Source organism: Plectropomus leopardus, chromosome 7, assembly GCF_026936395.1.
Source record: "Plectropomus leopardus strain MGB_pleo_1.0 chromosome 7, ASM2693639v1, whole genome shotgun sequence".
Classification (NCBI taxonomy): domain Eukaryota; kingdom Metazoa; phylum Chordata; class Actinopteri; order Perciformes; family Serranidae; genus Plectropomus; species Plectropomus leopardus.
The window spans coordinates 36,718,362-36,733,685 of NC_142182.1; the positions used below are offsets into that span (position 1 = coordinate 36,718,362).

The following is a 15,324-nucleotide window of genomic DNA, read 5'->3' on the forward strand; positions in this document are numbered from 1 at the left end:
GATTTCAAAGTCAAAGTCAAAGTCAGATTTATTTGTCAATTTCTTCACATGTACTTGACATACAAAGGAATCGAAATTACGTTTCTCACTATCCCATGCGTTGACAGATATCAGACAGGACAGGGCAAACAGTAAAGTGCACAGGCACAACAGAGTTAAAAATCGAATTAAAGAATTAAAAATATAGTCTATATAACAAAACAAAAGAACAACAAAAACAAAAAACAAGAGCAAAAATAGTAATGAGTGCAGTAGAGAGAAAACAGATAAACAGAATGTAAACAGCAGAATAAATAGTGCAAAAACAGAATAATCAGTAAATAAACAGTGTAAACAGTGTAGTGCAAAAAAAAGAATAACCAGTATATAAACTGTGTAAACAAAAACATTGTAGCAGTTGTGGGGGTTATTATTGCACAAATGAGAGGTAGAATTAATAACTTAACTCTCCTCAGGAGGGGAGAGAGGGGAGAGAGTTCAGAAGTCTTACAGCCTGGTGGCTGAGGGTGGGGAGGGGAGAGAGTTCAGCAGTCTCACAGCCTGGTGGATGAAACTGTTGGTGAGTCTGGTAGTGCGGGAGCGGAGGCTCCTGTACCTCCTTCCAGAGGGCAGGAGGCTGAACAGATTGTGTGCGGGGTGGCTTGCGTCGCTCACAATTGTGGTGGCCTTTCGGGTGAGGCGGGTGGTGTAGATGTCTTGCAGAGAGGGGAGTGGTGCCCCAATGATCTTCCCAGCTGTATTCACAATGCGCTGCAGTGCTTTCCTGTTGTAGTCGGTGCAGCTCCCACCCCACACTGTGATGCAGCTGGAAATGATGCTCTCAATGGTTCCTCTGTAGAATGTAGTCAAGATGGGTGGTGGAGCACTTGCCCGCTTGAGTTTGCGCAGGAAATAGAGGCGCTGCTGGGCTTTCTTGGCCAGTGATGCGGTGTTGGTAGTCCAGGAGAGATCTTCACTGATGTGCACCCCCAGGAATTTGGTGCTGCTCACCCTCTCCACTGCAGCTCCGTCGATGGTCAGTGGCGGGTGTTGGGTGTGGCCTCTCTGGAAGTTGACAACAATCTCCTTAGTCTTGCTGACGTTTAGCAGGAGGTTGTTGTTCTTGCACCACATGGTCAGGAGCTCAACCTCTTTCCTGTAGTGAGTCTCGTCGCCCTTGGGGACGAGCCCCACCAGTGTTGTGTCGTCCGCAAACTTCACGAGGTGGTTGGAGCTGTGGGTTGGTGTGCAGTCGTATTTCTGTTGTTTGGTAGTACAACCCTTTGTAAATGAGTGCTGTCATGGCTCTTGTTTTAAGTCAAAGACAGTATCGGTATCTGCAGGTCCTTAAAAAGTCTTAAAATTAATAAAATTTAATTTTATAATTACTAGGCGTTAACACTCATGAAATGGTCTTAAATTTGATTTTGTAAGGTCTTAATTGCCTCAAACATTTTAACTAATTTCATTTATCCATCTTTTAATTTTCTGTGTGGAGTTTGCATGTTTTGCCCATGTCAGAATGGGTTTTTTATGGGTTTTCTGGCTTCCTCCCACAGTCCAGAGACATGCAGGTGAATTGGTGACTTTAAATTGACCGTAGGTGCGAATGTGTGTGAAAGTCCACATTTTTGATGTTACAAACCTTTAAACCTACCAGTGAACCCAAAACTGACCACATAAAACCTGCCTCTCCATTATATACTACTTACCTTAGTCTTCACTTACCTGCAATTCTTTAATGAGAAAAAGGTTTTGTTCAAAAATGATCTTAAAAAGGGTCTTAAATGGCCTACGGTTTCATTATTATTCCGTTCTCAGTGAGAAACAGATACACTGCACAGGGTATCATTGTGTATTTGCATGTTGTTATTAAGGTAACGTAGAGTAACTGAATCCTGTGGTATCCTGTGGCTTTGCATTCAGATTCTATGGCTTAGCCTGGAGACAAATTCCTGCTATCTTATTGTGATCTTCCTAGAGAGTGGCTGAAGTGCAAGACACCAATGTGCACTTTGAGAAAGTGTTCCTACCTTTTTTTTCTTCCTAGAGTGCCTCTCTGAGATATTATTTTTGTACCTTCTTTATCAAGCCATAATAGTTTCAGGACAACAAAAACAACATGTACATGACGCATATATGCATGTCGCTTGGCACTCTAAACCTAGCATTAAAATATTGGTACATGTTTTATAGAGTACCGACAAAACCACGGCCTTGTACTTTACTCATCATTCTGAGTGGCAGAGAGGCAGCTGCACTGATGCGGCACTTTACCAGACAGAATTTTATTCTTTGCTTGGGCTATTAAAGAAAAGACAGTTACACAAAAATAAATGGATCCGAAGGGTAGTGGATGCGCTGAAGCTTTAATGTATAAATTCATGTTAGATGACAGAGTTTTTCCTTTTGCACTCAGACATGAAAAGTGACTGTCACATTCACTCTGGCTATCCAGACTGATTTTCAAAACAGATGTTAGGAAAGTAAGATTTAAAAACACCAGTAAAGTTAGCCAAACAGTCCTATTCAAGTGACTTTGCTGAAGTTTTCTCCATATCCTAATTGGAGCGAAAAGCACCCATCCGAGGAAGTCACTTCTAAAGCTTGCTGTAGAAGTGAAAAACATTTTTTTCTAGCTTTTTGTCCCTTCTCTGCATAGACACATTCAGTTTGTCTGGTTTGTTGTATAAAATCAGAATGACAGGACATCTTTTGAAGCCAATATCTTTACTCAAACTCAGGGAAAAGGGAGATTCATAGTGTGATAGAAAAATTGTGTTGTACTGGAGAACACACTCAAGACATCCTGCTTTACAAGGACTTGTTTTTATTGGCAGTTGACACATGCTTTTGTAAAAGTGATGCATTTACAGATACTGTTGTTTTGAATGAAAGTTTGTACTGAGAAAAAGATTATGTTAACTTGTATAACATTTGCCCATATTTCACAGATTTTATTAAAGGGGTATTTTGCTGATTTTCAACCAGCGTTTTATAATAATAACAATACATTTTTACAGCTTTTCACAATACTCAAAGACGCTTAACAGAAACAAAAACAAAATCAATTAAAGTCAGTAAAACCATGCAGAATAAATTACAACAAAATCAGTAAAAGCAAGACAGACCAGCAAGCGATGTGCATAAATCAAACATTATAAGCAGATTTAAAAAAGTGGGTCTTGAGGTGGGATTTGGATGTGTGGAGGGGTTTGGGGAGTGTGTTCCATAGGGTGGGGGCAGCAACAGGTCTGCTGCTTGGTCCTGAGAAGGATGGAGAGGAGGTTGGCGTCCGATGAGCAGAGGTTACGGGAGGGAGTGTATGGGTGGAGCAAACATATCATAATAATGAGGGTAGTACTTAAATGAACTGTGGTAATCTTAACTACATATTAACAGCAACTAGATCTTCCTGCTTATCTCACAGTTAAAATCGTCCGGATGACACTCTTCATGTAATTCCGCGGATTTCACTCAGTTCGTTAACATGCACAGTTTAGTGGAGCTACGGTTATAACTCAATTAGGCCATTTAACTGGACTACTGTCCTTGTCCCAGTATACAAGCACCGGGAGAGAATCCACCAAAGCAGGAGATATGCCCCCTTTTTAGCTAGCTGCAATAAACCTATATTATTTATACAGTCTGTGATATAGACTAAATCACAATCATTACTGTTTATTTACAGTAACGTTGTGGTAGAAAACTGTTAGATCACCTACATATTATCAAACGGCTCTGAGCAAACTCTGCCTGCATTCACATTCTTGCCTGACTCATAAGTAATTAACAGTCCCTATACGTAAATAACGAGGGAGGCCTGAGCTGGGAAGAGGAGCACACACAGATCACCTAGTCCACTTAAAGTCAGACTGAGGTGTCTACATGACGGAATAGCTCGATTTCCATTTGAAATATCTGGATGTGTTAGTCCAACTAAAACTAGACTTTTAAATACATGTAAACATATTAGTCCAACTGAAATCAGACTAAATTGAATTTCTCGAAATCAGACACAATAATTCGACCTTTTCTAACATCATGTAAACGTATTGACTGGCTCCAGGGTTGTTGCTTGAATTACAGATTGTACTTCTGCATTAGGACACGAAGAGTACAGAAGTTGATCAAGAGAGAGAGCCAGCTCTCCCTCTCCTTCTAACAGACCTAACTAAGATCAAACAGGAAAACTAGGTACTGATCAAATACAAACCAAGTTTTTGTTACTGTAATGCTTATTTCTTGGCTAAAAACAACATATTTAAAGAGTTTGTGAACAGTAACAGGACGTATTTGTGTCTTTACACTGCAGAGACAGTTACATGAAAAGGCCATCATTTCAGCAGTGAATTACTCCATCAACACATCTTGTTTTTTAGAAAATAAGAAAATGTCTGAATTACTTCAGACATTTTAGTAACATGACTATACTTAATTGCAAGCTTGATGCTCCACTCAGGAAGTAGCCCCTGCCTAAACTATATTTATGCTTCTCACATCTGAATAATCATAATAATACATATTCAAGTTTTGCTGGGATGAAGTATGCTGTTTTATGCATTACAGTAGCCAATGTCAAAAACACAGAAGGCCAGCTAACTTTGCCTTTAGACAGACAAACTCATTGCTGATGCATTTTGTCTGTGTGTCATAGAGCTCACCTGATCCCCTCTGCACCAGAGGTTGACCCACATTCCTTTGTCCTGATATCTCATCACTCTTTCCCTATCTGAATTATTAAAAACTACTCACCCCCTAAAAGTCTCCCCCAAAGAGATCGGCCTGGTTCACTTTCTGATTGTTTTTGTGTGTGTGTGTGTGTGTGTGTGTGTGTGTGTGTGTGTGTGTGTGTGTGTGTGTGTGTGTGTGTGTGTGTGTGGTAGGTGGATGTGGCTTGGTTCTATAGGAACTGCCTGACAGACACCTGCAACTGTAACCGTGGGGGAGACTGTGAGTGTCTCTGTACATCCATCGCTGCATATGCACACAAATGCTGTCAACAGGGGGTCACAATACACTGGAGATCGCCCTCTGTCTGTCGTGAGTACACACACACACACACACACACACACACACACACACACACACACACACACACACACACACACACACACACACACAATCCTAGTACATGAGTCTTGTCTGTGTTGGTCAGAGATGTGACCTCTGCTTACCTCTTTGACCCACTTTCAGCGCTCCCTCTGTGCATACACCAATACTCCACTGTTTTGCATCTCAGTCACATATTATCTCAGAGCAACTGAGATGCTTTCAACCATCTCACTCTCTTTCTTTTTTAGACATCATATTATTGAATTTTCAAAAGATTGTCTCGCTCTCTTTCAGCCTATGACTGTGAATACTATAATCAAGGTATGTATGAGTGAGGGTTAAGTCGTTTTCAGAGAGCTATTTTGATCATTGTCGTTTCCAAACCTTACACACATGATTCCCTGCTAGCTTGTCATCGCATTAATTTCCTCCCTCTTCCTCTCGCTTCCCCACAGAGCTAGGCGATGGCCCATTTTCTCTGCTGAGTGCTGTTTATCATGACACCATGTTTGGAGTGAATCGCACCAGCAGCTCAGTGTTTCCTCTGGTTAGAGAGAGACCAGGGCAGTTGCCTGTCCCAGGCTTACTGTTCAACTTCATGATCACAGCAGGCCTGCAGAAGGACCGAACATCACGTGAGTTTCCACATTCGCACAATTGCACACTACTACTTTTTATTTTTTGGTGTTGAATTAACCTCCATTCCCTTATTTTCACAGGTGTCCCCGTGGTGTCACTGGAATCTGCAGAGAGACCAAATTTTTTCCTTGTCGTGTCAGGACGGAGTCGTCTCCAGTTGGAGCGCTGGAGTCGAGGGCCAGAGTTTGGTCGCAGGGCAACCTTTATCCAGCACCAGGGGCTGTTTCTGCCAGGTCACACCTCGTTCGAGCTTGTCGGCCAACCTGGAATCTTTCTGACACTGACACGCACTGCTGCACGAGCTCAGAGATACGACACCTCAGAGGGCTTCAAAGCCAGCAGCAGCTTCACACTGGAGGGTCAGGAACACATGCATGCACCCGACATATATGCATTAGCATACACACATAAAATAACTCATCTCTAATTCCTCTCTTATGGCAGAAAGCAGTTTTGTGATTCCTTACCGTATGATGTGTGAGTGGCGCTACCAGGCCTGTGCGAGTCCTTGTGTCCACACGTGCAGTGATCCGGATGCCACTCGCTGCCAGTTCCTGCCTCCGTAAGAAGCTTGTCTCCTTAAAAGCACTCATACCCAACCAGTATGATCAATGCTTATCTCAGGAGCTGAAGTAGTGTCTGTATGTTGTAGTGTGGAGGGCTGCTTCCCACGATGTCCCAAGAACATGGTTCTTGATGAAGTCACTAGAAGATGTGTCTACACAGAGGACTGTGAGTAAAACAAATGAATGTTTTGTCTGTCTATTTTTATATGGTTTGTGAGCAAAACTCTTAGTTTATAAAGTAGTTATCTAATATCCTAATCCTCCTTTTGGAGTAGAGGTGGAAAGTGGAGTAAGATCAAAACACTCAAGTAAAGTAAAAGCATCTCAGATTTGTACTTAACAGTACTTGAATGAATGTACTTAGTTACATTCTAGCTCTGGTCAGCAGAGGGACACACATTAACTGAAGTTACAATAATTGGGATCAGTGGACCAAGAATAGTAGTATTCCTTTAGCCCCAAAATTGAATAATATAGTAATTAATAAGTCTAAAACATAAATTAAATTTGATTAAATGACATTCGTGCATTTTTTGAAATACTGTTGTAAAACTTATTTTTCCTTACTCTGGGCAACAATTTGTGGTCTATGAAAATGGGAAATGTTTCTCTTGTCTTGGTGCAAGTGCTCTGGACCACTCGTAAAAATTTCTCTTATGTCAGAGGAGTGCAAATATGGAAAACATGATGAATCCCAAAAATCAATGGGTACTAACAAAATAAGAACAATTTGTGGATGCGAACAACAGCCAATAGGAACCTCCTCACTCTAAATAACCTTTAAATGGCCAAAGTCTCCTATAATAGGCTAGATTTTTTTTAACACCCGAAAAAAGAGCCAAGAGGAGGTGCAGAACTTTTGTTTTTTTTCTGATTCCACCTGAATTACAATCTGCAGAAAGGAGAATGGAGTTTTGTCCAGTAACGCCATTACCGTCTACCCTAACTTTAATGTATTATTTAAAATCAATACAAATATGGAATTACAATGTTCAATGTCTCCACTAGGTGTGTCCCTTCCCCCAACTCCAACACCTTTTTCATACGTGACACAGCCCAACAGAACTACAACAGCACCATCAACAACTACAACTACCACCACTACTACCACTACCACAAGGCCTAGAGCAACAACCACAACTACTACCACATCAACTACCACAACCACCACCAGAGCAACCACTACCTCCTCTACTACTGTGAGACCCACAACAACCACAGCCAGCACTACCACTACTCCCAGTACAACCACTGAACGTGTCACCACTCCACTCACCCTGTCTACATCTACAACTCCTCCTGCTCCTCCCACCACCATTTCTACCACTGCCACTCCCTCAACCGCGCCAGAGACATCCACTCTCAGCACGACTGAAATGACCCCCACCCAAACCACAGTAACCACAGGGGTCACTACAACCACCACAACAGCAACATCCTTACTCATTGTATACACGGAGGCAACTACATCCTCGACTTCTCCCGCACTTCCTACTACTCTTTCTTCCACCACCTCGCCCTCCACTCCTACCTTTACCACCGTTACCACACCATTAACACCCCCGCCATCATCCCCAGTAACTTCCACTTCACCTCCTCTGACCTCCCCCTCCACACCGCCACCACCCACCACAGCCGTCACGACAGCCCCCACCTCCACCACCTCTGTCCCTGAAACCACCACCCAAACCACAACCACTCCTCAGCCTACAACAGCACCTACAACCATTGCCATCCAGACCACCCCCCCAACAGACACCTCAACAGCTGAGACAACCACTGCACCATTTCCTACAACCCTGGAGCCCACTACTGAACCCATCAGCACAGAAACAATCCCAAGCCCTGACACCTCTCCTGTCACAGAGGAAGCATCAACAACGCAGCCATTCTTCTGGCCCACCACTCCCTGCACAGTAAGTGTTCCATGTACAGGCTTTTCTTGCACTTCAACTTAAACATTTTGAAGATAAATTTGCATATTAAAACTAGGACAGTGATGCAAGGTGTACTATGTAATTGATTACTCACATGGATGAATTTACTCTTAAAGTGATTAAGTATCAGTGGGACTTTTTTCACAGCAGACATTTTGACTTGGTTGAAACATGCAGGTGTTATTAATAACAATAATGATGACTCTGTTCTGTACCAGTGTCTCAGAACGCCATGACAGTGTGACAGTGAGCCAGCGTGAACAATGTCAGGATGCTGAAACCAAATCAGCTAAATTAAATACTTTCATTTAAGATAATTTATTTTATTGACAGCTTTGCTTTTATTACTGTGTCATAATGCCTGAAGTGAAAACGGCCTTTTCCATTCCTAGAAATGTGGTACTAATTATAAAATGCTTTATGCTTTTAAAATAAAATATTATTCTAAACACTGCATTAATACATTTCATATTATTAATATGCATAGTGTTACTATATGTATGAATCCATATCTGTACCATATCCATCAATCTGTACATAGTATGAATCACAACATTTGTTGACAGTTACTTCTGTGTAGAAAATCCCTGCGCCAGATATATAAAATTCACCTTCATCTTGCTGCTAGACAGCCATTCAGACAGGGAACTGAAGCAGTTATTTCAAAGCCAACAGACTCCATTGACAAAAAACAGTAATTTTACTTCACAGAACACTGGAGTTGCTGGTCTAACACTGCATCCTTCAGTTAGTGAGTAAGGTAAATTCAGCGAAAATATTACATATATAGTGTACACTTAAAAAGATTTTTTAGTCGGCTAAACTACATTTTTCTGCACCCTCTGTCCGCAGCAGTACAGTAAACCTTGGCGCCGGTGGATTTAGACACCCCCAAAGGAGCACATTACATGAAATACGTACATTTGTTGTATGCATATTATTGTATGTAATGCTAATATCTTCTTATTTTTTTCTTTTTCTTTGCTAAAAACAAATTTAGGGACAGGAGTTGGAAACTAGCAATAGCTATAATCTTGTTATGTTTAACATAAGGCTCCACAGCTTGTTTTTATCAGTGTATTTTGTGCTGTTGGATTTAATTGGCAGTCGTCTACCTGGAACTGATTGTTGCTATGGCCGCAACGTCACAGGGATCTGGCTTATAAATGCAGACACTATTTAATAATGGGAGGATGTGGACACTGAAAAAAAGATAGCTGAAAGTATACAAATGCTGTTTACCTATACAAAAAAACTGCAGATGGCTATGAAGGAGTGCCATAACGTGAACAAACTTCAGTGTCAACTTGAGTGTCTTTGCTCCCACAGCCTCCGTACTCCTACCGCATTGATGAGTGCGCTGAGCTGATCTGTTTCAATGGAGAGCTGCTGCTTCACAACTCCTCTCTGCACTGTCGTTACAACACCACGCAGCCTCAGTGCAGTCTGCTGGGCCTGCCTATTCTCATCAACACAGACCCCTGCTGTCCACTGTGGCAGTGCCCCTGTAAGTCTGCTCGTTTACATTAAAAATCTGATTTTATGAGTAATTCAATAATAGACAGGTGTAGTTATTAAAATCCATCATTTGCTGCCATAGTCTATGTTTGATTTTAATGATCCAGATTGGTTTTGCCAGGTCGCTGCACTGTCATGTCAGACCTTCGTGTCATCACATTTGATGGCAACAACGTTGCCCTGTATGACAACGGCTCCTACATCTTGGTTAACCTGCCCAGAGAGACTATTATTGGAACTGTGGAGAAATGTCCGACCAGCCAGGTAACGTACGAAGAATAAAACATGAACTGCATCATAAGACATCTCAAAAACAATATATTTTTTGTGAAATGTTTTATTTTCTTTGTAGAGTGTAAACTCCATCAGACGAACTGTGAGTACAGTCTCTTCTCTTCCATGTCATTTCCAAATCCCTACACTTGACCCTTCGCTAAGGCCCGCCCCCCGTGGTTACTGCTGTCAGGCTTTCACATCTGGCATGTCACTATTGCTTTCTCAACAATGTCAGCAAGACATGTTCCAAATGAAATAATAGCAAGTTTTTGGAATAAAAGTTTTTTTTGGAATAAAATCTAATGGTAAAGTACTGTGATGACAAGGACATTAAAATTGAGGAAAAGTTTCTATTGATTTACATGCTACCATGATTTGTGTTTGTTGCTTTTAGTAATGCTTGTAAGTGCTATCCTCTGGGATTTAGTGTCCTTTGAGTTGTTGTGCTTTTATATTCCTAACAAAAATCATATCAAGTCAGTAAGAGAAGGGTCAAGTTTTTTTAATCAAAATCATGTTATTGTTCATTTGATTAATTTTATCATGTATTATTATATTTTCTAATTTTACTCCCCTACAGAGTCCTACAGGTGGAACATCTGGTCTATGTTTTATGAAGCTTAACATCACCACCTCCTCCTACAGAATCATTATCAACCGACTGGATCGCAAGGTGAGTCATGTTACCAAATTTACTGCCAAGAGTTCCACTTATCTCATGCAAATTATGCGGTTCTTGTGTGCCTTTGTGTCCGTCTGATTCTAGGTCACTGTAAACTACAGACCTGCCAAACTTCCGTTTTCCCGTCATTCCCTTTATGTTGAAGATACAGGCAGCATGTACCTGATCCACACACCTGGCGGAGTCAGCATACAGTGGTATCACAGCACCGGCATCATGGTGCTGCAGTACAACGCTCCTTATAATGCATCTGTTCCCACTCGAGGACTGTGTGGTGAGGCCACACACACACACACACACACACACACACACACACACACACACACACACACACACACACACACTCACAGCTACATAAAACATCTATCTGCTCATTATGTCAGGTTGTTGTGACGGGAACCCAGAAGACGACTTGAAGCTGCCCAACGGTACAGTGGTCAGAGAGGTGGGAGACATGATGCTCTTCCTGCAGGCTTGGAGAGTCCACACTACAGACGAAACGGAACACACACGCAGAGTTGGAGACAACTGCACCATCGGGGACTGCTCCACCTGTCTCTCCATGCTCCACCAGCGAGCCTTCATGCCATGCCATAGCAAAGTAGCCACAGGATTCACACAGCATTTTACAGTTGTTTATCTTCTATAGTTACTTTTCCAGTGCGTCAGTACTGAAAAGATAAATTTAATTTCCATTTTCATTTATTTTATCTGTACAGAAAAGGGAGTAAAAGTAACATTATGATAATCACAGAAAAAGATCACTAGACATTTGTTGCACCCCGACCCTCCCACAGTAGAAGAATGGGTAGACACCATCAATGACGTATACTTAACAGAAAAAATCACCCTCTCACTTAATTTACAAATGATACATCTCCGAAGATATGGTCAAAATGGGTACCCTTCAAGAAAAAGACACAGATTTTAGTAATCTAACAGACTGAGACAAAAACTAGATTATCTCCATACAAAGGTGCTGAATTTTTTTCTCATTCTACAAATATTATTGTTCCATACATTCCTGTTCTATGGTCCAATAAAAGCAGGGTCTGATAAATTTAGAATACTTTTTTAATATATTTTACAGTTGAAAGTTTAATAAACAACAACAAAAAGATGAGTACAGATGCAATGCTGGTTTAAAACAGTTTCAAGTCTACCAAGAGTGTATTATTATAACTTTCAGGAATCAACAGCTATTTATCTCAGTGATTTCAAGGACAATGTATCTTTCAGCAGAAGTAGTGATTGTGACAGGCCAGGTTAAAGTCCTTTATGATTTTGGACTGGTTGTGTGTTTGCAGGTCCCTCCAGAGCAGTTCTGCGACATCATGTGGGCGGGGGACCTGCACTACAAGGACCACCAGTGTGACTTTCTGGCGGCGTACGTGGCAGTCTGCTACACACATCAAGTCTGCATCAGCTGGAGACGACACAACTTCTGCCGTAAGGAGACTCAGGCAAAGAAATAACACATAAGTACCACAGATGTCCTCATTGGTGTTTCTCGTTTGCTCATGCATTGCTAAGTGCCTGTCATCCTGTAGCATTGCGCTGTCCCCCTGGTAAGGAGTACCAGCCATGTGTGAGCACCTGCGCCAGCCGCACCTGTCTGAACAGAGAGTACTACGAGGAGACCACCTGCTCCTTCATCAGAGAAGAGTGTGTGTGCCGCAGTGGAACCATCCTGCACCGTGCTGACTCCCCTTTCTGTGTAACTGAGGACCGATGTGGTGAGTGACTGAGTAATTACATGCCTTTGTGATGAAAGCTGCACTGTCAGAGAGTCTGATTTAGTTTTGGACTGTGCTTTATATTACTCTCAGTCCCACACATGGTGTATTTACTTGTATCCAGTGTGCACAGATAATGAGGGTAACCCCAGGGCCCCGGGCGAGGTGTGGAATGGCTCTGCTCGCAGCTGCTGTCTGTACAAGTGTATGGAGAATGGCTCTGTGGTGGCTGTCGAGCCAGACTGCAACTCTGTGGCTACGCCGTTGTGTGAGAGGGAGGGAGAGTATGTGCTGGATGTGTTGGAGGAAGGAGCCTGCTGCCCAAAGAAGATCTGTGGTGAGTTTAAAGATTAAGTTCTTCTTTGCCAAGCAATGCATCTAATCCAAATGCAAACTTCTGAAGCCTTCATTCGAGACATGGTGGTTTAATCTTTTCCCCTTTTCCCCCTTACAGTATTCTGCATTTAAATGAGGATGTCTTTCCCCTGAATGATCATTTGTATGTCAGTTACTCGTACCATGTAACACTGAATTTAGAAAGTTTTTCCTGCATGCCTTAATAAAGGTGACCAAAGAATCCAAAAAATGTGAACAATCTTCATGATTGGAGTCATGGGGGACCACATTTAACAACGGCAAAACTATATCAAAGTTTCAGTCAGTTTACAAATTCTCACACAACACAAACAGTAATATCCAAGTCTCATTTATCCACCTATATGCTCAGTGCTTCCCACACACATGCGTTTTCACTGAACCTGTAATATTTAAAACAGCTTACACACTGCAGGTGCACTACTCCTCAGGGCCTGAGACTGCTTCTGCAGAAGTAAGTAAGTAAAGTTTTTTTTTTTTATAGCACTTTTTTACAAATAAAAACCAAAGTGCTTTACATTAAAAACAGATACACAATAAAGCAAAACAGAAATACAAAATTTAAAAAAGAAGTGTTTTAAATATTACAGTCTAGCAAAAATACATGTGCTTGGAAATTACGACTGACTGAAGAGTTACTGCACTGGTTGTGTGAGAGTTTGTAAACAAATGTGTTGATGAAGTTTTGCGGTTGACTAACTGGCACCCTTGTAATAGAAAATATTAGAAAGCAACAATGAGGATAAAACATATAAAAAGTACAAGTAAGGTTGTGGTAGAAACCTATATGGGCTTATATAACAACCACACCCAGAAAACATATGAATAGTAGAATATAAATAGTCAAAACATCAATATGCACCTTGAAGTTGTGTGAGAATTTAAATTAATTCTCACAGATTTCAACATTTCTTGGGAAGAAAGCATTCCCTCATGTCTTCAACTTTTTGATAATATTGTATTGATTTATGTGGGTTTACCAGTTCTGTAGTTAACCAGTATCCCCAAATATTTATAATTCCAGAGACCACAAATCATGACATTTCTGTGAAAACATGATCTGTTAAATTATCTTTCCTTTCCATCTTTTTTGCTCTTTCATTCCTTGTCAGAGTGCAACATGACCATCTGTGACAGCGAGGCTCCACCCTGTGACAATGGGAACAGGCTGGTGATTGGTTACAGTGCTCTGTCCTGCTGCCCCGAGTACAGATGTGGTGAAAAAAGACTTTCATTTCTCCACTGTTTCCCGCAAAGTGTTGGCGTAAACTCTTTATTGTTGGCCTGAACTTTTACTCTCACTAAACGCTTTGCTGTGACTGGTCTTTCTCAGAGTGTGACCCCATGGCATGCCCTCCTGTGTCTGCCCCCAGCTGCAGGGAAGATCAGTTCCTGGTGGAGGTCAGGGGGGGGAAATCCTGCTGCTACTCCTACCTGTGTGGTAAGTTTTAATTGTGGTTCACAGGTCAGTGTAAAACTTAAATCTCTGGTATGAGGTTGGCCATCTGCTGTGTTTCCATCTTTTGCACCTCCATCACTTACAGCAACAAAACTGAGTGTGTTGTTTGTGTTTTCTGTTGGGGCAGTATGTGAGTCATGCATTGAACCCATTCCAACATGTTTACATGGAGAAATTCTGGCTGTGGATCTGAACACCACCAACAGCTGCTGTCCTCAGTACCATTGTGGTAAGTTTGTGTGTATATGTGTGCTTTTATCTCTGTGTCTTTAAAGTCATCTTTATACTTTCTCCCATGTGTTGCAGTGTGCGATGTCAACCTGTGTCCTGAACCATCTGTGACCTGTGCACCTGGTCTCTCTTTGGTTCAAACCGCCGTCCCAGGGGATTGCTGCCCACAGCAGCATTGTGGTACACACACAAAAACACACACATACATACATCCTGCTTGTGGCTGATGTGCCCAGAAGTTGTTATGCCTGTCATTTACTTACATAAACTTCACACCACCTCTTTCTTTAACTTTCTCTCTGTCACTCCTAGAATGCCATTGTGAGGACAGCTCTCTCCTCATCTGTCAAGTGGTAAGTCAGCAAATGCTGCATCACAACTCACTGTCTAATCAGGTCTTTGCTTGAAGAAAGAGGAAGTGAGCAGCTCCTGTTGAGTCAGCACTCTGTTTGTCTCTCAGGGGGAAGTGCTGGTCGAGGTCCCAGACAGCGGCACCAACTGTGGCTGTCCTCAGCATACCTGCCGTATGTGTAACGCAAACATTAAAACTCATAGACATGCACCTGACACTAGTATTACAACTGACAGGGATCCTGCAGATCCTTAAAAAAGTCTCAGATCAGCGAATCTTGGGCCCTTTGCTGCATGTCATCCTCTCTCTCTCCCCCTCTCCCCTCTCCTATTACACCAAAAAAATAATAATCTTAAATAGAAAATCTTAAAGTACTCTTTTAAAATTCAAGTTAAAAAAGTCTTATTTTAAAAGAAAATAAATGAAATAAAATAAATAAATATATATCAAATATAGTATTTGATATTCACTGTACTTAAGTATTTTTATAATACTAAATGTACTTAAGTGGTGAAAGTA

At 41.6% G+C, this 15,324-nt stretch overlaps 2 protein-coding genes across 2 annotated transcripts in view; one reads left to right on the forward strand and one right to left on the reverse strand.

Annotated features, from left to right (window-relative positions):
• Positions 1-15,324, forward strand: part of otogl (otogelin-like) — a 40,727-nt gene that overhangs the window by 19,173 nt on the left and 6,230 nt on the right. The window contains exons 30-51 of the mRNA XM_088080614.1: positions 4,866-5,022; positions 5,329-5,355; positions 5,490-5,669; positions 5,754-6,032; positions 6,118-6,235; positions 6,326-6,405; positions 7,248-8,155; positions 9,506-9,683; positions 9,816-9,958; positions 10,047-10,070; positions 10,551-10,643; positions 10,737-10,926; positions 11,036-11,253; positions 11,960-12,101; positions 12,203-12,388; positions 12,513-12,725; positions 13,876-13,980; positions 14,097-14,204; positions 14,350-14,451; positions 14,529-14,633; positions 14,766-14,806; positions 14,914-14,977. Of these exons, the coding sequence (XP_087936740.1) occupies positions 4,866-5,022; positions 5,329-5,355; positions 5,490-5,669; positions 5,754-6,032; positions 6,118-6,235; positions 6,326-6,405; positions 7,248-8,155; positions 9,506-9,683; positions 9,816-9,958; positions 10,047-10,070; positions 10,551-10,643; positions 10,737-10,926; positions 11,036-11,253; positions 11,960-12,101; positions 12,203-12,388; positions 12,513-12,725; positions 13,876-13,980; positions 14,097-14,204; positions 14,350-14,451; positions 14,529-14,633; positions 14,766-14,806; positions 14,914-14,977 (3,661 nt within the window). The remainder of the gene's footprint in view (positions 1-4,865; positions 5,023-5,328; positions 5,356-5,489; positions 5,670-5,753; positions 6,033-6,117; positions 6,236-6,325; positions 6,406-7,247; positions 8,156-9,505; positions 9,684-9,815; positions 9,959-10,046; positions 10,071-10,550; positions 10,644-10,736; positions 10,927-11,035; positions 11,254-11,959; positions 12,102-12,202; positions 12,389-12,512; positions 12,726-13,875; positions 13,981-14,096; positions 14,205-14,349; positions 14,452-14,528; positions 14,634-14,765; positions 14,807-14,913; positions 14,978-15,324) is intronic.
• On the reverse strand, positions 487-4,676 carry LOC148189253 (uncharacterized). Its single transcript, XM_088079448.1, has 2 exons — positions 4,644-4,676; positions 487-1,239 (listed from the first exon to the last, which is right to left on the reverse strand). Exons 1-2 carry the CDS (start codon positions 4,674-4,676, stop codon positions 487-489), a joined length of 786 nt encoding a protein of 261 aa, XP_087935574.1.

Bases quoted from the DNA above. Each gene is read 5' to 3' on its own strand.
- LOC148189253 (XM_088079448.1), bottom strand. From the start codon at position 4,676: ATGTGGGTCAACCTCTGGTGCAGAGGGGATCAG. The intron at 1,240-4,643 runs GTGAGCTCTATG...ACCAAACAACAG, and splicing joins TCTGGTGCAGAGGGGATCAG to AAATACGACTGCACACCAAC.